Raw genomic sequence first — 22,488 nt, forward strand, 5'->3', positions numbered from 1 at the left:
ACACATCATAATACAGTTGTTTTGATTTGTTGATCATAGACAGATTAGACAAGGGTGAGTATCTGCACTACCAGGGCACACTGGTGATATATGACTGCTGTTAAACTCAGAGTGGGGTTCAACGTCAGCTAATTGTAAAGTTAGTCAAAGAAGAGACGACAACTCTCTGAGTAGTTTTAGTTAACCGGGTGGTGTACAGATCGTACAGGGTAAAAATGGCATTGGATGAACAATTGGACTAAGTGTAGGGTTAAGGCATGAACTTAGTTGTATCCCATTCATCAAAGTGCTTATTAAAAAGTGGTAAAAGGCTAAACCCTTGGCCTCTGCCTTTGAATTTTCTGCAGACATTGCAGAAGCAATCATAACAGTTGAGAAAACAAACAGCAGGACACCAAGGTCATACTGGTTATGATACCATTGCCACAAATGTTCCATAATTTCATAAAATAAATGCTCTGCCTATCTTACGTAGTCCAACCCGACTAGATGAAGGTGATGGCATAGAAAGCACATTGACAAGAAACAGAGCAAAATATCATTCAAGCTGTAAACTTATGTTCAACAACACACAGCTGGAAAGGGCAAAAAAAAAGGCATCCACTGCTGCTAAAGACACTGAAGATACCAAAGATATCCATGTCAAGAGGTCAAGAAGATACCAGACTTCTTATGAGGCTGGATATGTGTGGGGACAGGCATTGAACAGACACCCACAAATGCCGAGCCCGTCCGACTGGGGATGGGTTAAACAGGACAAGGAGTGGAAAGTCTTCTGGACTCCACTTCCACCTATTGTGGAGAGTTGTTGGGAGTTGACAAAATGTGGGTGCACCAAGGCTTGTACTGGAAAGTGTAAGTGCTACAGATATGGACTCAGTTGCCCCTGCTAGAACGTATTTGCTTGTTTCTTTTGCCAGTGTTATTCCTTGTTGTCCTTTGTGTTTTCAAGTGTAGGCCTATGGCTCGGCTTCCCCTCGCCACATCGGCGCATTATGTTCTATTTTGTCACCAGCCTATTACTGTGACATGTTCAGTTTTTACTTTGTAACATTGCTTTCACATTTTCAGTTTAGTTCCCTAGTATAGTTTCAGATACTGTTTGTCATGGTTCCGTGTCAGCCAGAGCTGCTGTTGCCTCTGGATCTGTCATTATTGCCATTCAATATTAACCATTGCTCAATTATTATTTTGGAGCACTGTCCGTTCAGCACCACAACTGTGTTTCCCCACCGCTTAGTATTTATTTGGCATGTTTAATGGCAGTAGTAATGGCAGTAGTAATGGTTAGTTATAAAAAAAGTAATTAAAAAAAGTATTTACAAAAGCCCTCATGGTAAGGGAGCATGTGTACCTCGGTGAACCTGGAGAGCTACGCCGGTGGGAGGGAACTCCTGTCAGGTTTTACCAAACTGGACAGGTCGTGGGCAAGGATTCAGACAAAGCACAGTCAAACAACCTCTCTTGAGGAACCCAATACATTTCTATGAGAAAATTCATAATGTAAAGGCCCACATGGCAGGCGGCAGTCATCCTGAAAAAAAAAATTGCCGCCTTGAAATTTCAAGTAGCTGTGGCTGGCTTATTGTCAAGTGACCCACAGATACTGCTCATGCCAGTTTTTATGCGTATATGACCCAATAAACCATTGTATCACTTAACTGCTCCACTAAGGTGTCGGCCATCTTGAAAAATGGCCGCTATCTTGGAATTTCAAGTAACTGTGCGTTGCTTATTGTCAAGTGACCTACAGATACTGCTCATGCCAATTTTTATGCTTGTATCACCAAATAAACCATTATATCATTCAATTGCTCCACTAAGGTGTCGGCCATCTTGAAAATGGCCGCCATCTTGGAATTTCAAGTAACTGCGGGTGGGTTATTGTGAAGTGACCCACAGATACTGCTCATGCCAATTTTTATGCTTGTATCACCAAATAAACCATTATATAATTTAATTGCTCCACTATGGTGTCGGCCATCTTGAAAAATGGCCGCCATCTTACACTTTCAAATGTCTCTGACAATTTTCTTGATAAGTGACCCATGGAGACTGCTCAGGCCAATTTTTATGCTTGTATCACCAAATAAACCATTATATCATTCAATTGCTCCACTAAGGTGTCGGCCATCTTGAAAATGGCCGCCATCTTGGAATTTCAAGTAACTGTGGGTGGGTTATTGTGAAGTGACCCACAGATACTGCTCATGCCAATTTTTTTGCTTGTATCACCAAATAAACCATTATATAATTTAATTGCTCCACTAAGGTGTCGGCCATCTTGAAAAATGGCCGCCATCTTACACTTTCAAATGTCTCGGACAATTTTCTTGATAAGTGACCCATGGAGACTGCTCAGGCCAATTTTTATGCTTGTGTCACCAAATAAACCATTATATCATTCAATTGCTCCACTAAGGTGTCGGCCATCTTGAAAAATGGCCGCCATCTTGGAATTTCAAGTAACTGTGAGTGGGTTATTGTCAAGTGACCAACAGAGACTGCTCATGCCAATTTTTATGCTTGTATCACCAAATAAACCATTATATCACTTAACTGCTCCACTTAGGTGTCGGCCATCTTGAAAAATGGCCGCCATCTTAAAATTTTAAATGTCTCGGACAATTTTCTTGTCAAGTGACCCATGGAGAGTGTTCATGCCAATTTTCACGCTTGTATCATAAACTGAAAGATTATATCACTTAGCCGCTCCACTATAAAGAAAAGACATTCGCTAGAAAAACTGACAATGACTCGTTTACATGGTTTGAGTTCATTACGTTTTATTTCCTGCTTTGGATGAGATAAGCCAGAGTATCAAAAAGTCTTAAAGATTTAAAAGCTGGGCACGAATGTCAAAAAAGAAGTCTGCTGATTAGCATTTGCAGAGGTCTAGTATTTTTTTAATGTGTGGAAGGAAAAATTTGTGAAATAAACATAGTAAATTTGACACTATTCTGGTCTTGCCCAGTCCTGGATTAATGTATGTATACAGTAGTTGATTGGCACTCTGCACTGAGGGTTATGTTCTATGGCTGATCTGTGAGACAAGTTTAATTTGGCACTGAAAAAACTATTGCAGAATAATGTTGTTTAGCTTCACAACCAACCATGACATCTTGTAAAAAATCATGGCCATTTCAGTTATGAAATAATCAGTCAAATGGTGAAAATATTTTTGATCTCAAAATCTCTCTCAAAACCAACCTAATGGCACATCAAATGTTGTTTCTTTTGTATCAATCATACTAAAACTAAAAATAAATTTTCTGTAATAATGTTGATATAATATTGATGACGTTTCATAATATAATAAGAAAGCATGATATTTTGTTACAATGACATTGCTGGAAATAACAGAATAAGCTGTAATAGCAAGAACAATGTGGCATTATTACATGTTGGACTTGTTATAGTATGAAGAAAAAAAAAGATGAGAATTTCTCATCATAATGAGACACTGAGAAAATACTGTTCTGTCACAGTGGCAGTAATACACTATCATAGATATCTGTCAAAAACTCCACATAGTGAAATATAATGTATCATGATCAAACTAGTATGTCTACATACTGTGGCTTAAAAATGATTGTTTCACTTAAACATAATAAATCCTTAAATAAGCTAATTGTACTGCATTTATTACTATAATGTGGTTTAATTCATGTCAAATGGTACTAGTGGAAAAAGGGCTGGAACTGAGGTAGGTAGGTCAGTTGGTATAGGTAGGGGGAATGAAGGAAGTAAGATAGGTGGGTAGGTGGGTGAGTAGGTAGGTATGTAGGTATGTAGGTAGGTAGGTAGGTAGGTAGGTAGGTAGGTAGGTAGGTAGGTAGGTAGGTAGGTAGGTGGGTAGGTAGGAAAGAAGGTAGGCAGGTAGATAGGTAGGGCGTTAGGTAGATCATTTCGTAGGTAGGTAGGTAGGTAGGTAGGTTGGTAGGTCTTTAGGTAGGTAGGTAGGTAGGTAGGTAGGTAAGTTGGGAGGTAATTAGGTAGGTAGGTAAGTTGGGAGGTAATTAAGTAGGTAGGTAGGTAGGTAGGTAGGTAGGTAGGTAAGTTGGGAGGTAATTAGGTAGGTAGGTAGGTAGGTAGATAGGTAGGTAGGTACTAGGTAGGTAGGTACTAGGTAGGTAGGTAGGTAGGTAGGTAGGTAGGTAGGTAGGTAGGTAGGTAGGTAGGTAGGTGATTTGCGTTGACTTGCTTTTGGTTCCATAAACTACAGTAACCCAAACTGGGTGTATTTAAGCCATCAGTTGTTTATAAAAATGGGTGGAACGTCCTATCCTCCACCAAAGAGTGCGAGAGGTTTCTCAGTTCTCTGGGGTGGAATACCGACTTGTATCCAAGCAGATCAAGAAGTGGTTGGCAGACAGTCTGAGTGTAAACCACCATGTCGAAGGACAACTTCACCCTCCAGTTCTCTGCATTAGCTGCCGAGTCCCGAACTGTGGTGAACTTCTGCCGGGATGACAGATCACTGCTGCCCCGGGTGTTGTTGATGATCCAATCCTCCACACTGTGGTCCTGAACCAGACCAAGGAAACTGTAGAGTTCCCTGGTCTTCTGGAGAGGAAACCGGGCCAAGTCTTCATACCTGACCAAGGACAGGGAGGGGAGAAAGAATCATGCAACCTATTATATTGTTGACCGTGTTTGTTCAATGCGATTTTGTGTTACAGGAATAGTTAATGGTGCTATCTATGATGTGAATTTTTTGGATATTGGTAGTTAGTATGGATTTGGCCTCCTTTACTGATGATGGTACGTATGTAATAAGTGTAGAGTATTAGTTGTGTTGGAGGTGAGGCTTAATGAATTTGACGTGCAGCTTCGCACCACAGAATCTCAATCGGTAACATTAACTTCTGCAGTTAGCCAGTCCCCCATAGCCAGTGATCCAGACTGAGAGCCTAAATTAATCAATTAACATGCGTTTAACATATTGAAAACACATGTAGAAAAAAAACATCGCTTTTGCAACACTCGATGCTTGGGCCCTTATAGTTACCTTTGAAGTTAAATGAGTGAAGTAAAAGCACTGTCAAATATTTTGAAAACAGGCACACACTGCAAATGTGGAAGAGGAGCAGACGAGCAGCCACCACCTAGTGACTCACTCACTCAGTCACATACAGACCTATTTGTAGGGCTGATCTCTGGCTGTCAGCCAAAAAAGAACAAATAAATACAAAAGTTATTTATCAGTAACTATGACTGTTGCATAAAAGAGTCATATGACACCTATAATTGAAGACTAGGTTAGTTTTAGGCAAATAACTACATGATGAATGCAGCAAACAGATTGTGGTTAAAAAAACAATAAAACGTTGATAGCTTCTGAGACAGAGGAGTCAAATGGCAGTCCTCTGTGTCAACCTACATTTACTTTTCCAAATATCTGGCATCAACTCTAAAGAAGCCTGTATTTAATTGGTTTTCTATGGCAAAAGCCCATTTAAGAGGAAACAGGTCTGATGTAAATTGATATGCATTCAAGATAAAAAATGTAAAAAGACACATTGTAACAGTTTGCACCAGAAACAAACCATGTATTCATTGTTGTTCGAGTCCACCTCCACCTGAGACCTTGGACAGACTTGAACACAGACTGTATGTCTCCAAATATTGGCCCTGTCCTTCTCACCTGAGCAGCATGTATCTCCCTCTGAGCCAGGCGGGTTTGGCCAGGCCTGTGGACACAGACCTGAGGAAGTCCTCACACACTGTGTTGATCTGTCCCAGGTTCAGGTTGTGTGGTCGACGTCCAGTCGCTCTCCACAGACGCCACAGCCGGTAAGTGTCTCGAAATGTCTCAATACGAGATGCCAGGATGCCACGTGGATCTCGAACTAGCTGGACCACCTGATGATGATGAATAGTGATTAAACCGAAACACCAGGAATGCACTGTGTTTATATCAGCAACAGGACACCTGTCTCTGAAGGTCTTCACACCAGCATGTGTTTAAAGCTTTCTGGGTGAGCTGGTGAAATCCGTAAATTCATTGCAACTGTGCGTTGAAAAACATTCTTAAACTGTTGGCCAAAAAGTGCTGAACCTCACCCCATCCTTACTTGTGAAAAAGTGTGCCTTTCACGATGCAACTTTCATACACAATCATGATACTATCGCCTGTTAAATCTGTTTACTTGTGAAATGTTGAACGTGTTGTGCGAGTGTTTTCTGAGTTACTGTTACTGTTGCCTTTCTATCATCTTCAGCCAGTCTGGCTATTCTCCTCTGACCTCTGGCATCAACAAGGCATCAAGGATCACTGGATATTTTTTCTCTTTTTAGGACCAAATCCTAGAGATTGTTTCCAGTAGATCAGCAGTTTGTGAAATACTCAGACCAACAACCATGCCACGTTCAAAGTCACATAAATCACTTTTCTTCCTTTCCATTCTGATGCTCGCTTTGAACTTCAGCAGTTCCTCCATACCATGTCTACATGCCTAAATGCATTGAGTTGCTGCCATGTGATTGGCTGATTAGATATTTGCGTTAACATGCAGTTGAACAGATGTACATTGATAAAATACACTGATAAAATAAATGCTGTTTTTCCAGGTCTAGTCACTTAATATTACTAATACTAATAATGATACATTTTAACATCACAAAATGACAGTTTTTGAGGTACATATTTCAATTTAAAATAGGTGACAAAGTGCATTAAAAGAATGATATTAAAATAGGGCGAGTAGTTTTGTTGCCTTACCAAGTATTTGTCTTTCATAATGTTAATGTGTTTAAAACAGCCACTGTTTCACAATGTTAAATACGTAGAGGTGTCCTATTTTGTAGGGTATCAAACAAGCTGGTTCATGAGAATGTTGATATATTATAAATGCTTATCTTTTTTCCTATTTAATGCTGCTGTAAAAGACTGATGTCCTGTCGTTTGTTTTATACGTACATGAATCTCAGCCTGCCCGGCTCAATCCAGACACACTCATAATGAGAGTGAATGACTCAGAGTGAGTGTAACAAAGGCCACTGCCACTGCCACTGCCACTGTTTTATGAGCCTATGTGGGGTATATTATGAGCCCATGTGTCTGTACATGTGTCCGGAGTGTCTCTGAGGGACTGCAGTCATTGTCCCTTCATGTTCAATCAATACCAATTTAGAACTGCATTGATTTGTCGTCTAATCTTTCATACTCCAGTCAGCGAGTGGAGCTAGTGAAGAGCTGTTAAATGCAGCCTGGCTCAGTAGTGTGTCGTATGTGTCGATACAATGATCAGTCATGACAGAAATAATTGGCTGCTCACTACATCATTATCATTATGTAATGTGTCTGCTGTTCCAACCACTAAACAAGTCTGTGTTCATTGGTGGAAGTCTAGGTTGGTTGACTTAAGTCTTTTTTTTTTACACTTTTTTCTTGTTGCTTAACCGCAGTGGTGGAATGTAACTAAGGACATTTATTCAAGTACTTTACTTACAAATTTGAGGTACTATACTTGAGTATTTCCACATTATGTAACTTCTGCTCCACTACATTTTTCTTCACTACAAAAATCTACATTTCGCTGCCAGCTTTAGTTACTTTTCAGGTCAGGATTTAACATGAAAAAATATGATAAATTTAAAATGATTAAGCATGTTTATAAATAAACCACATGACAGTATATTAAGTAGTTAAAATGAGCCCTACCTGGACAACAGTAAAATCCTGTTTATATCAATGCATCAAAAATAATAATCCAATAATATATAATATCCATAATATATTTGGAACATAGTAATAAAGTAAGGAAATTTGTGTTTGGTAGATTATTTCTCTGATGCAACAATGCTTCTTGGTAATAAATCTTGCTGCACTCGGGTCACGGGATTATCACAGGGTTATGTTTTTTATTATTCATGACAATTTGGCGGAGCTCCAGAAAGCAATGCAGTATATGGCATTTTCAATATTTATGGGACACCAAAAATTGTCGAGTTGCAAGTCCTTATTTTCATGACTTGAGCCTGGTCTGAATGGACAAAAAATAAATAATGTAATAAATAATAATAATAACCATAAAAATGATGAATAATAAATCCTGTACGTAATATAGTTACATGTAGCTTTTTTCAAAAATAAAAATATAATAAATGTTTTATATAATATAAAAATGTATTAAAATAAAAAGTCATGTTAAAAATATGAATAATAAATATTGGATATAAGAAAGTTATAATTACAATAATAATATTTCAAAATATAAATAAAATAATGTTTAAATAAATATAATAATGTTATAAAAAATAAGAATAAGCAGTAAAAAATTAACAATAAATATTGCACCTAATAAAATCCAACAACAACTACAACAACAGCAAAAACAACAACAACAACATCTATAATAAGATTAAATAGAATAAATATGATAAATGTTGTATCTAATATAATAATAATAATAACAATAATAATAACAACTAGAAAACTTCCTCTGGGGAAATTCTGAAAGGGCCACGGGGGCTACTGGCGGTGTGTGTACACTATGATGAGATTCTTCAGAGATTTCAAACTATGCCCTTTAACCTCAAAATGTGTGTGTGTGTGTGTGGGTGTGTGTGTGTGTGTGTGTGTCATTAAAATCACATAAAGTTACCTGTGTGTGTGTGTGTGTGCGCGTGTGCGCGCGCGTGTTTGAAGCATGTGTATGCATCTGTGCGTCCTGTGCCCAAACTATAACTCTGACAGCTTTACCATAGGACTGTGAGTTAGAAGACGAATTTTCCTACATTTCTATGTATAAATTATTTCTGTAGAGAGGAATTTGTGGCCTGGAGCGCAGTTTTCAAATTATATATTTTTTGAAATTGCGTCCGGAAGAGGAAGAAGAAAAAATCCACAGGTCCCTACAGCTATTGCTGTTTGGGACCAGTGCTCGGTGCGATTGCCCCGATAAGATAAAAATAATAATTATTATTATTATTATTATTATCATTATTTCTCTACCTTCAGGTTGAGACTTGGGTCCTCAATCAAAGCCCTGAGGTCGCTGATTTGGGGAATCCGGACCGTCTTAATGGCTGCATGTCGCTTTGCTTTACAGGCATCAGCAGCCAGCAACACGTTGAGCGGTCCACACCTTCTCCCACACTCCCCCTCATCAGCCAGCACCAGGCTTTGTTCCTCTGGGCTCAGAGAAGCCTCACATACAGGGCGGGAGCACAGAGAGCGGCCTAAACACAGGACATATACAATATGATAATCTGTAACTCAGCAACAGTGCATTTTAAAAACAGCTACATTACTGTCCTGTCAATATCTTTATAGGAATGAAAGAAGGACAGGTGGGTACACAGTCCTGACACATGTTCCTTACTAGCTCCTCTTCTGAACAGCTTGTCCGTGGAGTGGTTGGCAGGTCGGGGTCGTATGTAACTCTCCAGACTGTTGAGGTGACAGTGGTACAGAGACCTCAGCACGTCTCTGGCTGCTCCCAGCATCACCCTCCTCTCAGCCAGGTTTCGACTTTGTGCCAGCCGGGGAAGCAGCGCCAACTGGACATGGTACAGAGGCTCGAACAGGTAGAAGACCTAAGGTATGAAAAAAAAAAAACAAAGACAATATGTGACGGTTATAGTACATCTCCCACACACAAACTGTGTCACAGACGGAAGCTTCTAGCTACAATCAATCTATTTTTGTGCCCATTTGGCCAAAGTAACAAAAATATAACACAATATTAGATTTCTGTGGGTGTTTTCATGTCTTACTGATAAAGTGTCTCAGTGGTTGCTGACATAACATGAGCTAGGGCTGGGCAATATGGACCAAAAGTCATATCCCAATATATTTAGGCTGAATATCGATATACAATATCCCAATATTTTTTATCCCAAAGTGAGTGCAAATGTTTTATTGGAACTTTTTATTTAAGTGAACATGAATACTGTATAACAACAGGAGTACTTTTTAATAAAATCTAAGTTCCATAAAGTGCACATTTAAATTTAAAAAAAAATATATATACCCTATGAAATAAAATAGGCCAATCTTTTTCCGAAATAAATACTATTTATATGAGAAAAGAATAACGAACATTACAAAAGAACTAAACACAAATCCTAGTAAGGGCAGCATTTATATATAAAGAAAGAAAAAAATTGAGCTCTATCGATATATGCAATATGGTCAAATTCCAAATCACATTTAAAACTAGGAAATTTCCTCTGAGGAAATTCTGAAAGGGCCACGGGGGCTACTGCCGGATGTGTACACTATGATGAGATTCTTCAGAGATTTCAAACTATGCCCTTTAACCGCAAAATGTGTGTGTGTGTGTGTGTGTGTGTGTGTGTGAAACATGTATCTGGAGGAGTGTGCGCTTCTTTCATCAGTGCCAGTGTAAACACAAATGACAATTACAGTTTTTCTCCACTGTTCTGGCACACTCTAAGATAAAAAAAAGTCTATTTAAAAAAAAAAGTGACACAAATCCAGTTTCCAAACCAGCACGTTTGCAGAAAACTGTGTTGTGTTCAGTCTGCCATCAAATCAAATCAAATCAATCAAAATTACTTTATTTATCCCCAAGGGGAAATTCAGTTAGTCTGGTAGAGTCTCTTGAAGAATGAGACAGCCTGATGGCTGTAGGAGCAAAGGAAATATGAATAAATATGAATGCAGGGCTTTTACATGTAGTGGAGTTATTTCAAAGAGTGGTATCTGTACTTTTACTTAAGTAAGGGATCTGAATACTTTTTCCACCACTGACTGGAGACCACCTGTCAATCATTTATTAACACCAACTAATGGCTAGACTATTAAACATCCAATGCTGAGAAGCTGTGGACATGTATCATTAATCATAATATACAGTCATGGAAAAAAATATTAGACCACCCTTGTTGTCTTCAGTTTCTTGTTCTTTTTAATGCCTGGTACAAATAAAGGTACAAGTTTGTTTGGAAAAATATAATGATAACAACAAAAATAGCTCATAAGAGTTTAATTTAAGAGCTGATATATAGACATTTTCCATGGTTTTCTTGATGATAACCAAAATCATTATCAAGAAAACCATGGAAAATGGCTAAATATCAGCTCTTAAATTAAACTCTTATGAGCTATTTTTGTTGATTTCTCCATGAGTGTAGTATAACTCAAGGCTCAGAGAGGCAAAACATCATGGGGCTACTGTTTAAAAAACTAAAAGAATACATTTAAATAATCAGAGCAGTGACATAAGAATGTAGCACAAGCAAAGTGTTGAATACTTTATGACCCATTCATGTCTGCCTATCCGTCTGCTCCGTGTCAGTACTATGGACAGCTCCACAGGACGCACCGCCTACAGTACATATAACAAACTGGCTGTCCATTAAATAATGCTAAATGATTCCACGATCAGTCCACAATACACTGTAAAAAAAATAATCTGTTTAATTTACAGTAAAATACCAACAGCTGTGGTTTCCAGAACTTCAACGTAAAAATTACAGTGAGTAGGTTTTCTACTGTAAATTTAAATGTAAATATCAGCAAAAACTGTAATTTAGACTGAGAAGTCCCTTAATTTTAGGGTAATTGTGTCCTTGTGACAATATGGTATTTCTCTATAAATTTACATGAAAATTTTATATTTTTACAGTAAAACTGTGTGATTTCTACAATTTTTCAAAAGTTTTGTACTATTCCTTGACGGTGATTAAAAGTGTCTACTACGGTGATATGCAAGTGTTATACTGTAACTTCTACAGACATTTTTTACAGTGTAGGGAAGACTTGACCCCTAGTTGTAGTCGTAATTAACACTGGAGAGATTGCAAGCAACGCTTTTTTCAATTGCATGATTGTATTTTTTGATTGTAAGTGTTGAAACAGGTCATACAGGTGCATCTCAATAAATTAGAATATGATGGAAAAGTCCATTTCCAGTGGTTCAAGTCAAATAGCCCCAACCAAGTATTGAGTGCATAAAGATGGACATACTTTTCAAAGGTCAACATTTCCATATTAAACATACTTTTAAAAATTGGTCTTTTGTAATATTCAAATTTTTTGAGACACTGAATTGTAGATCTTCATTAAATGTAAGCCATAATCATTATAATTAGAAGAAATTAAATAAATTAAGACATGAAATGTTTCATTCCGTGTGTAATGAATCTTTATAATGTGTTATTTCCACTTTAGAATTGAATTTCTGACATAAATAAACTTTTCTATGATATTCTAATTTATTGAGGTGCTCCTGTATGTATCTATATCACATTCTAACCTCTGGATGTTGGTTGAACAGTTGACCCACGAATGAGGATCCGCTCCGCGTGGTGGCCAGAATGAGGATGTGCGTTCTCTTGTTGGCATTATAGGAGGGGGTGTTGGAGATTTCCTCGCAGCCTCGGTCCGAGCCTTCGACTCTCTCCTGGCCCAGTCGTGTCAGATCTTTCAGGCTGCAGTTGACAGTGTGGTCTGTGGGTGCCAGGCCCACAGAGTACAGCAGGCTTAAAGGCTTGGTGGAGAATGTGCGGATGGCCGTGTACTGGATGGCTACGGAGGTTAATGCTAGCAGCACCATGGACTTCCAAGAACACCGCATGGTGGCTGGACAGATGCATCAGGAAGCCACAGCACTGTCTGCCAGAAAAGAAGAGCAAGACATAAGAAGTGTGGGTGACAAAAAGACATTAAGACTGCTTGTTCGGTTCACTCGCACCACTCTCATCAGCCATTCTCGGTGAAAAAGCTCTGATAAACCAGCCAGGTTGTAATTGTGCTGAGGCTACATGCAGTGGTGAAAAAACTATTCAGATGCCTTACTTAAGTAAAAGTACTAATACCACACTGCGGAATTACTCTACGATAAGTAAAAGTCCTGAATTCAAAGTATTACTAGTAGTACACAAGTATCGACATGAAAATGTACTCAAAGTATCACAAGTAAAAGTACTCGTTATGCAGAATGGCACCACTCAGATTGTTTTATATATTCCCAATGTATTAGTGGAGGATTATTTTTGACGTAAGCATCATTTTATTGTTGTCAAGGTAGGGTCAGTTTATAACTACTTAATCCTAAAAAAGTACAATATTTGCCTCTTAAATGTTTTGGGGTTTAGAAGTATAAAGTATGGAAATAATAATGGAATAATAGAAAAATAAAAAATGGAATATGGAAACAAGTACAAGTAGTCTACATCAAAAACACTTAAGTACAGCATTAGAGTAAATGTACTTTATTATACCAGTGGTGGAATGTAACTATGTACATTTACTCAAATACTGTACTTAAGTACAATTTTGAGGTACTTATACTTTACTTGAGTATTTCCATTTTATGTAACTTTATACTTCATTTAGCCGACAGCTTTAGTTACTTTTCAGGTTGAGATTTAACATAAACATGATCAGTTTAAAGTGATTAGACTTATTTTTTTATTCAACCTCATAACAGTACATTAAGTAGTTAAAATGAGCCATGGCTTGAGAAAATTAAAATGGTGATCAATAAAAAGATCTAATATATATTTGGGATATATAACAGTCTGAGTGGGTTCATTCTGCATAACTAGTACTTTCACCTTTGATACTTTAAGTACATTTTGATGCTGATACTTTTGTACTTTTACTTCAGTACGTTTTGAATGCAGGACTTTTACTTGTAGTGGAGTGATTTCACAGTGTGGTATTAGTACTTTTACTTAAGTAAGGGATCTGAGTACTTCTTCCACCACTGTTTGTTACATTCCAACACTGGCTACATGTATGCTGACACATCAGAGATAACATTAAATTAGAAAATAAAAAGTATCTACAGGAGAACCAATATTTGAAGACAATACATGTATGCCTAATAGCCTTAGTGCGTTATTAATTAAATATTATATCTATCTATAAAAGCAAGAAGCGCGTGTGTGTGTGTGTGTGTGTGTGTGTGTGTGGATGTGTGTCTAGGGCATATCTCTCTGACCGTTAGTCAGACTGAGTTAAGATTTCGTATGTGGCTTGCGCATGGCATGAAGATGAGCATCCTCGATTTTGAAGATTTTTTAACTCATTTTTCAAAATATTATTTACGTAGGATGTGTTGCGGCATTGCACAGTTTCTGATCGAACGCCTTTTAGGGGAGCTCCGCCCCATTGTGTGATAGGCCTACACCTGGTCAGTAACACAATTCACTCTAGATTTCCACGCCTGACTCATCTGTAAGTCTATTTAGCCTACCTATCTTTCTGAGTTTCAAAGTGTGCTACAAGGTTCGACTTTCCAATAATATTCTAATTGTTTCCAGCGAATATCAATGTTCAATGTGTATGTGCTGGATGGTGTGTGTACCTTATGAAAAGTAAGTGTTTTATGGAGTTGCAGACGTTTTAGTGGTCAGCATGTAATGTGCAAATTCTGTTATTCACGACTAGCATGCTAAGTGGAGATTTAGCTTTATTCACCTCTTATGAGTATTACACCTCATTGTACATCACACTTTCACACACAACCTCATTTGGCTATAATTGAAAAATCTACTTAATCTCCTACAATACGAATACATCGTCACACTGTTAAAATAATCGCCTAAGTCATTTTTGGTCAAAATTGTTTTTTTTGCCTAAATCATCTCCTCATGACGCCGGCCACCTATGGTAAAATCGCCTACATCCTCAGTTGATCAGATCATGTGATTTCACCCCTTTAAGATCATCACTTCTTTGACAATTTGCCACATTCATAGGCATCAGATAAGAACCCAGCAAAGAAGAACTAGAGGGAGATTAGTTTATCAGTGTTTTATTGTTGACACTAATATTGGTAACACTTTACTCTAAAGTGTCTTCATAGGAGTGACATGAGCGTGGCATAAACATGACATGGGATGTGTCATGAACATTAATTACACTTTGTAGTAACATTAATGTCCATGATACTTGTCATGTCATGTTTCTGACAGGCTTGTGTGACTCTTATGTAGACACCTTCAAAATAAAGTGTTACCATATCTTGCTTAAGTCACAAAGGCATGTTCAAAAAATTGCCTAAGTCATTTATTTCTCTTAAGTTACATAATTTACACACAGTGTTATTACTATGCCAATAGCCATCCTTTGCTACATCCTTTTTGAGTGAAATTATCAATACATGTCATATGTTACACTTGTGGTTAAGTTTTTTGTGTTTCCTGCAAAACTTGAAAAAATGAGTTAGGCGATTATTTTAACAGGATGACGACATACGTCCTATGGGCACTCCACTAGTTATGATAAATTATCAAATGAATGCAAAAAAGGGCACCCCCTGCCCAAGCCCCCCACTTCGCACGCCCTTGCACTAACACTATCTATCTATCTATCTATCTATCTATCTATCTAGGGAATAATGCAGTGGAAACACTATACAGCACAAAACAACCTGTCTTGCGTCTCTGTATCAGAGATATGTCTTAGCTATTACGTTAATTTTCCTCACAATGACGCTGAATATTAGCTAACACCGAGTCCGTAATCGGACTTCACCCTGAACACCGGAGACATGTACGCGTCCCCCGGGACTGACGCTACGATGACTTACCTTTCATGTGTGTTTTGGCCGTCAGCAGGAGGCGGCGGGCTGGCTGTGGCGGAGACATGATGCTGCTGCTGCTGCTTTGTGGCCCCGCCGGTGGGGTAAACACCGCTCTGCGTCTGTCTGTGAGCCACACGGGGAGGATGAGGACATGATGCCGCGGACAGGAGACAACACGAATCCTGATAGGACCAGTGTTTCAGGAAACCGTGATGACAGGCGATCACATGCAAATCAGCAGCCTGCTGGACAAGTAAATAACATAGCTGAAGTGTAGCCTACGGTACAGGTCTCTATATGTCTCTACATCACCTCTCCCTCCCTCCCTCTCTCCCTCACTACACAGTCACCATCCATCACTGGCGGACTCAGGATGTTTGAGGGGCAGGGGCGAAAATAAGGAAAAGGGCACCTGGTGTATGTGGTGGGGCACCAGTGCCACTGAAATGGGCACCCTGGAGGGAATGTTACCTCTTTTTGTCCACTGAGGTCGCTTTCATAACCAAAAGTTTAATCAATTTCAATCTAACTCTGGTGCGTTTAAATCATAGACTGTATATAAATAATGGACTTAGTCACCGTGACGTCACCTATTGGTTTGTGGACTGCCCGTTGGAAGCATCAAGTTCAGCGTTACACTCGTCGCCATCTTGTATCGCCATCTTGTTTTCGATAAGGGGAGCAGACCATATTTGGACTGTGGAGGAGCGAGAGGAATCTGACAACACTGACTACACACCTCTCTACACCTCAACCTGACTGAGAGAATCCGCTGCTAATTCATGTTAGCATTAACTGGAGCATTAACTGTGACTGCTAACTGTTTGTAGCAAAAAACAAAAACAAAATGTATGTTACCTCAGAAAATTGAACAGCGACTGCTTGGAGTGTCTGTTAGTCCAACCAAAAGCTTAACAAAACATTTTTAATGAACAAAACGTTCAAATAAATTGTCATTACGTGAAAATACAGTGTGAAAGGGTCAAAGTTATGAGACCAAACTGCTAAACGTCCTTTTTTTTATATCTATATAACATTATTGGCCACGGCAACGTGTCAATACAGTTATATGTATATATATATATTGACACGTTGCCGTGGATACGCATTGTTCTGCTTCTCTCTTGATGACAGCTCGCCTTGTTAGTAACCTGTCAATCAAAGGTAGCCACGCCCAAAATCATATGATTCTTTATCTTATATTTTCTTCTAAATGGGGCCATTATTTGAACTAATTATTAAATACATTTTTTAAAGCACTTTATTTCTGCTTACTGTTATCAGAAAATCATATCCGTATTAATATCGACACTCAGTAATTAACAAGTAACAGTAATTGCTGTGAAGAGAATAGGAAAAAGGAGAGCAGAACCAATTAATTCAGGTGGTTGCGCCTGAGGGGGTTCCTAAGGTGAAATTCGGGTTCAGAGGATATTCTGGAAGAGAACTAAGCGGTCTGAGTCTTCATTCCTGCTGATATTTCACCTGTGTTTGACGAGGTTTGAAGACACATCTCATCTTTTTGTTACTGTGGAACTTCAGCTATGGGACCCGTAATATTAGCAACCCCCTATTTAATTGGACACCTTAAAAACTTCAAGTTGGGATATTTACTAATTTATTTAATTCAAAATCCTCATTGGGTTTGAGAGGTTAGACCCCAGGGCACTAAAAGGCTAACTGACTTCCTGATTTAAAAATGAATTCCTCTGGCGGCCTATTGCACTCTGGTGTTTTGTGTGTATATTTCCAGCCCTCCGACTTCCTACACACTCCTCTGCAAATCTGTTTTTTAAATTTGGTCTGCATACATTTCTACACTGTGCAAAGCAAAACAGACTAAATACAAAACAAACCAAAAATATACATTTCTCTCTGATTTCGGTTAACCAAACGGACTTGGGTTGTTGAAGCACCCGGAGGGCACATTGGAAGGCACTTTACCACATTTTGTCCACTGAAAGGGCACCTTGGATGGTACTTCATCATGTTTTATCTACCACAAGGGCATCAAAGCACATAATACATTAAATATATATATATATATATATATATATATATATATATATATATGTTTAACAAATATGAAACTGATAGGTATATCCATAAAACTAGAAGCATTAAACAAATGGCTGTTTAACCTCAACAAATTAACTGTCAGTGAGGCCCCATGAACCATTTTATTTATCTTCTGAGACCACTAGATGGTGCTCTTGGTTTGAAGAAAAACGCTTAAGCAACAATAATTGAGAGTTCCTTCAGCCCTTTGATGAAGACAGAGCACTGTATGCAGAGGCATTCCTAAAAACTCCAGCTTCAACTGAATACACAAACCATTACTGTAACTGCATGTAGTTGTTAGTGCTGATCTTTGTGAATTGGACTATTTTTTCAATGTGGCCTATTAATATATAAGGGGTGCCTTGAGAAGAATATGTTTCTTTTTGTTATGTTTCTGCAGGTTCAGGGGCTGCAAAAGCTGCACAATCCTTTTGTGAATTCTCCTGTCAGTCTTGTTTCTCCTATGCACTTGTGTCCTATTGACATAGGACAGCTGCTTTTCATTTGTTGAATGTCCGTGTTGATACTCACTAGAGAGAAAAGTACCTAATGAAAACACGCCTCTAGCTACTGGAAACCCATCTGATGGTATATAATTGGACCACTTTTCAGCACTTGCATGTTGATTTCAGCTGCTGCTTCTATTGTCAAATCAAATCAAATCAAATAGTCTTTATTGTCATTATATAGTTCACTATACAACGAAATTGAAAGTGCCACTGCATAATGTGCAGTAAAGTAACTTAAAGTAACTTTAAGAGCATCTTTGACTGCCAGTTTTAATCAGGGCACAGACGGCACATTCAGAAAGTCTTTTGTGAGTCTGGCAATAAGTCCACTGTACTGAAGCCCCATCAGTGTTTATGACATACATGTTTAAAAACTCATTATCCATTACTGCTTTATGGAGACTCGCCATTGTAGTGTTTTAAATAGATTCAGCACTGACCCCATCTGTTACGTCCACAACATCCAGGAAAACCGTATGCTTTTTATACAATAGTTTTTCCTCTGCCACAGCGCACTAAGGTCTGATTGAGATTGTTGTAGTTTTTTGGAGTAAGCTTTTAAATCAATGAAGCTTCAGTGGTGGGTTTCTTTTCTTTCATGTCAGCTATTTCCATTGACCTTGTGGGCTTGGCTTTTCCTGCGTTTGTTGATCCATCAGGACCACTTACTTTAAAAATAAGCCCCTTTTTCTGAGAGCTCTTTGATTTCCCACATACTAAACACAAAGCTTTCCAGCCTTCATGTCAAAGCCAATCGTCTTTTCATTCACACTTCTGCTTTGTTGTCCCACTACCCGGCAGGTCACCTCGTCTCCTTGAGGGAAGCACTCAGCCTCAACTGCAAAGCCAACACAGTTATCTTGAGGTGACTCATTGTTAATTTGATTCAGCTTTTAAGAAGTGAATCCAAGGTTAGCAAGTAATGAAATTTGCTTTCTCAACTTAACAGTAAAAGAAATCCATTGAAGTTCAGGATGTACGGGGTAATGTTAGGTTTCCTCAACTACTCAACAATTGTACTGCGGAGAGTTTGCCACTCAAGAAAGAAGGCTTTATCAGAAACAATGATGAATGACTATATGAGAGGAAACATGATATTATTGTGGTAGCTTGTACTTGTAAAAGACTTGATAATGTGTACTGGCTTCAGAGAAACTTTATCAAGCCAGCAAAAATCCTTATTTTATCATACACAGAGGCTTACACTGCTTATGTTGTTGGGGTAAGAAGAGCTCTCTCTCTCTCACACACACACACACACACACAGGGAAACTTCAAAACATCTCTTTCCAAACAGCTACCCCTAGTGGGACCATGGCTATAATACAATAAACCTCACAGTTTTTATTTTATTTTTTTTATTAACATTTTTATTATTATACAACATAAGATGTCTAACTTATGTTGTATAATAATAACAATACAACCACAAACAACCACAGTAAAATAAATCAGACATAACAAACCACAACAAACACCACAAGACACGCATACATACACATACACTTATATACAAAATCAAATTACAAACAGAAATGGGGGAGGGGGGGCAGTACTGTACCATTGCAATTAATTGTTCTTTTCAAAATCATGTTAATTTCATAATCTTTTTCAAGTTCATTTAAATGGAAACAAGGTGACAATGAGACAGTGGGCTCTTACAAGGCTTCAGAGCAAGGGTCCTTCCTCATCTCACATTTGGAATTCTGTGATAATTCCCATAACTTGTTCCCAATTTATTTCAAAATTACCATCATTCATCAAATCAGTCATTCGCTCCATTCCAAGGAGATCAAAAAATTCAAGTAACCATGATTCTTTTGAAAAACAATTTGTCTTGCGTTTCTTCCAATTCATCAAAATCATTCTTTTAGCAACCAAAAGGCCTAGGCCTGCTATTTTCCTATCTCTCTTTGACCTGAGTTGTGCAGCCCTGTACCCCACCAAACAAATGAGAGGACAAGGACAGAGTTCCATCTTCAGCATGAGTGACATTGAATGGACCACATCCTCCCAGAAGGATTTAACTGCCGGACAATGCCACAACATGTGGATCAGAGATCCTACCTGACCACACCCATGCCAACAGAGGTCAGAGGAGCTGGGGTCTATTTGCATTGCACAATGCATTCCACGCGGGGTTTTTTTTATCACGTGACTACAGACTGGTGAACATGGCGTTTTAGTATGAGCGGTGACTCGCCAGACCAAAATTAACCCCTAAAAAAAAGAAGACAAGCTCACAGTTTTTTTAATTGCTATCATGCATTGGTCAAAACAGAAGTCATATCTTATTGTACTGAATAGCTGAAAGCCTATCATGGTTTTCTGTTTTGATTACATCATTTGCAACTGAAAAAACAAAACGCTTTACACATTTTTTTTCATGTACACATAATAACACTTCTCTTTAGGGATATATAACGCATGTAAATGGATGTGGAAGGTGTTGAAAGAGTGCATTTTTTAATGTTAATGTACACTTTAGTCATTGTTGTAAAGTGCGGTCAAATGAAAAAAATAATTATAAATTTAAAAACACAAATGTATCTTGTCAATATATGTTTGTTTTTTATTATTATTTTAAGTTCAGTCTGCTGCAGTTGGACTGATGTTGCAGTGAAAGGATGCTGCAATAAGATGACAGTAGAAACCAGATTAAAACAGGAAATTAGGCGATTTTGCCTTCAAAATAAAAGCTTTTGTACGTCCATGAAGCATTTAAGACTTTACATGGTGTATGCAAGGTTGCACAGGATGCTAAACGTCCTTATTCCGCTCCTGATGGGGGGAGAACAGACGAAGAATTTTCTTTACACAAAGTCTTTGCTGCAGTTTGTAATCTCAATTGTTGGAATGTCAACAAAGTCACCTGCAAGGCAATGAAATAAAACTAATACATTTTGCCAAAAAGGTAAGAAACAAACTAAGAAAAGTACACTTGTGAAACTGGATAGCAGTAATGTAAAAACGAATTTGATTTTGATATGATAAACATGCAAAAACAACTGGTCCTTAATTCTATCAATATTTCATCATCAGTTTCCTAAAATATCCAATATTGTACAAAGCAGTTTGACATTGTCCGATCCAGTAAGATGAAAATGACCAATAATGCATTAGGAAATAAGAACCGTCAGGTAAGTTTGGCTGTAAATGATACGGTAGGTGTTTGAAATGTATACTATTTAAACACATTTACTGATTTACATGTTGCAGCATGCTGCTTCGAAGCTCATTTTTTGAAAGATGTGCTCGGAGTTCGACTTTATTCTTCCAAATGTAAACAGTGAGCTGAAAAGAGAGAAGAGAATAGGATATCTGCAGTCAAACACTTATCTCCCACGTTCGTTGTCACATAATTAGATGTGATTCATAAAGTGAAATATTCCAATCAACTTCCTGTCTCCTCCCCTCCTCTGGTATGGGCTACGAGCAGGTGGATAATGCGACAGCCAGGGGGATGGTTTCTGCCTCACCGGCCGTTGATTGACATTTTTCCGCAGATCCAATCGTCTCTCTTTCTCATGGTATGGCAACAAGCTAAGTCAAAAAGGTCAGAATTAGCCAGACCACGATCGGAAGCATAGTATCTTCACTTTCAAAATAAAAGCCGAGGAGGTGAACTGAAACGGGATAATGTCCACCTAATTTTGAGGCTTTTTAAATGAAGACGAAATAAGAAAACAGTTATTTTGCAACCTACCTTTTTACCTGCCTGAAACAAATAACTGCAAATAACACAGAAATTTAACAAATATAGCTCCCAACCTATTTACAGTCGATGCCCATGGCAATACAGAAAGCAAACACAACAAATATTATGAAAGATTATTTCTCCAGTTGCCTAGCTGCTGTTGGTGAAGGGAAACCAATTCACCTTATGTGCTAAATAAAACACTATTAATTTGGTTTGAGGGTAGGGCTGGGCGATATATCGATATAAATAATATATCGATACATTTTCCATGTGATATGGAATTAGACCATATCGCATAGATTGATATAGTTCAAATTTGCGCTGTGATCCTTGCTCGAGACAAGCTGCTTTATATATAGATGCTGCCCTTACTAAGGTTTGTCATATTTAGTTATTTTGTAATGTTTGTTATTCTTTTCTCATGTAAATATATTTATTCAGAAAAAGATTGGCCTATTTTATTTCATAGACTATTTTTATTTAAGATATTTTTAATGTAAATGTGCAGCGTTGATTTAAAAAAAGGTACTGCTGTTGTTAAACAGTATTTATGTTCACATAAACAAATGGTTTCTGTAAAACTACTCATGACATGTCATATTTGGCTTTGACTTTGACTGAACATTTGCTCTCACTTTGCAATAAAAATATCGATATAAATATCGTTTATCGATTTTCAGCCTAAATATATCGGTATATGACTTTTGGT

General features: G+C 38.0%; 1 protein-coding gene across 3 annotated transcripts; it reads right to left on the reverse strand.

The window, feature by feature from the left end:
* Positions 1 to 2,760: 2,760 nt before the first annotated feature.
* LOC131973988 (carbohydrate sulfotransferase 1-like) lies at positions 2,761 to 16,504 on the reverse strand. 3 transcript variants are annotated; one of them, XM_059336136.1, is made up of 7 exons: positions 16,368 to 16,504; positions 15,516 to 15,751; positions 12,231 to 12,589; positions 9,330 to 9,543; positions 8,960 to 9,186; positions 5,648 to 5,865; positions 2,761 to 4,597 (listed from the first exon to the last, which is right to left on the reverse strand). In XM_059336136.1, the coding sequence occupies exons 3-7, from the start codon at positions 12,549 to 12,551 to the stop codon at positions 4,261 to 4,263; spliced, it is 1,317 nt and encodes a 438-aa protein (XP_059192119.1). In that variant the 5' UTR covers positions 12,552 to 12,589; positions 15,516 to 15,751; positions 16,368 to 16,504; the 3' UTR covers positions 2,761 to 4,260. The 3 variants fall into 3 exon arrangements, with proteins under 3 accessions (XP_059192119.1, XP_059192121.1, XP_059192120.1); XM_059336138.1 differs by lacking the exon at positions 16,368 to 16,504 and adding an exon at positions 16,100 to 16,161; XM_059336137.1 differs by lacking the exon at positions 16,368 to 16,504 and having other exon boundaries at positions 15,516 to 15,817.
* Positions 16,505 to 22,488: the final 5,984 nt, after the last annotated feature.

Source organism: Centropristis striata, chromosome 6 (genome assembly GCF_030273125.1).
Source record: "Centropristis striata isolate RG_2023a ecotype Rhode Island chromosome 6, C.striata_1.0, whole genome shotgun sequence".
In the NCBI taxonomy this organism is placed as follows: Eukaryota; Metazoa; Chordata; class Actinopteri; order Perciformes; family Serranidae; genus Centropristis; species Centropristis striata.

What these genes read in the sequence shown, in the direction of transcription:
- LOC131973988 (XM_059336136.1), bottom strand. Translation starts at nt 12,551, where the DNA reads ATGCGGTGTTCTTGGAAGTCCATGGTGCTGCTAGCATTAACCTCCGTA. An exon ending in TGTTCAACCAACATCCAGAG is followed by an intron (nt 9,544 to 12,230) that starts GTTAGAATGTGA and finishes TTCATACCTTAG; the next exon opens with GTCTTCTACCTGTTCGAGCC. An exon ending in GGGAGATACATGCTGCTCAG is followed by an intron (nt 4,598 to 5,647) that starts GTGAGAAGGACA and finishes GTCCTTGGTCAG; the next exon opens with GTATGAAGACTTGGCCCGGT.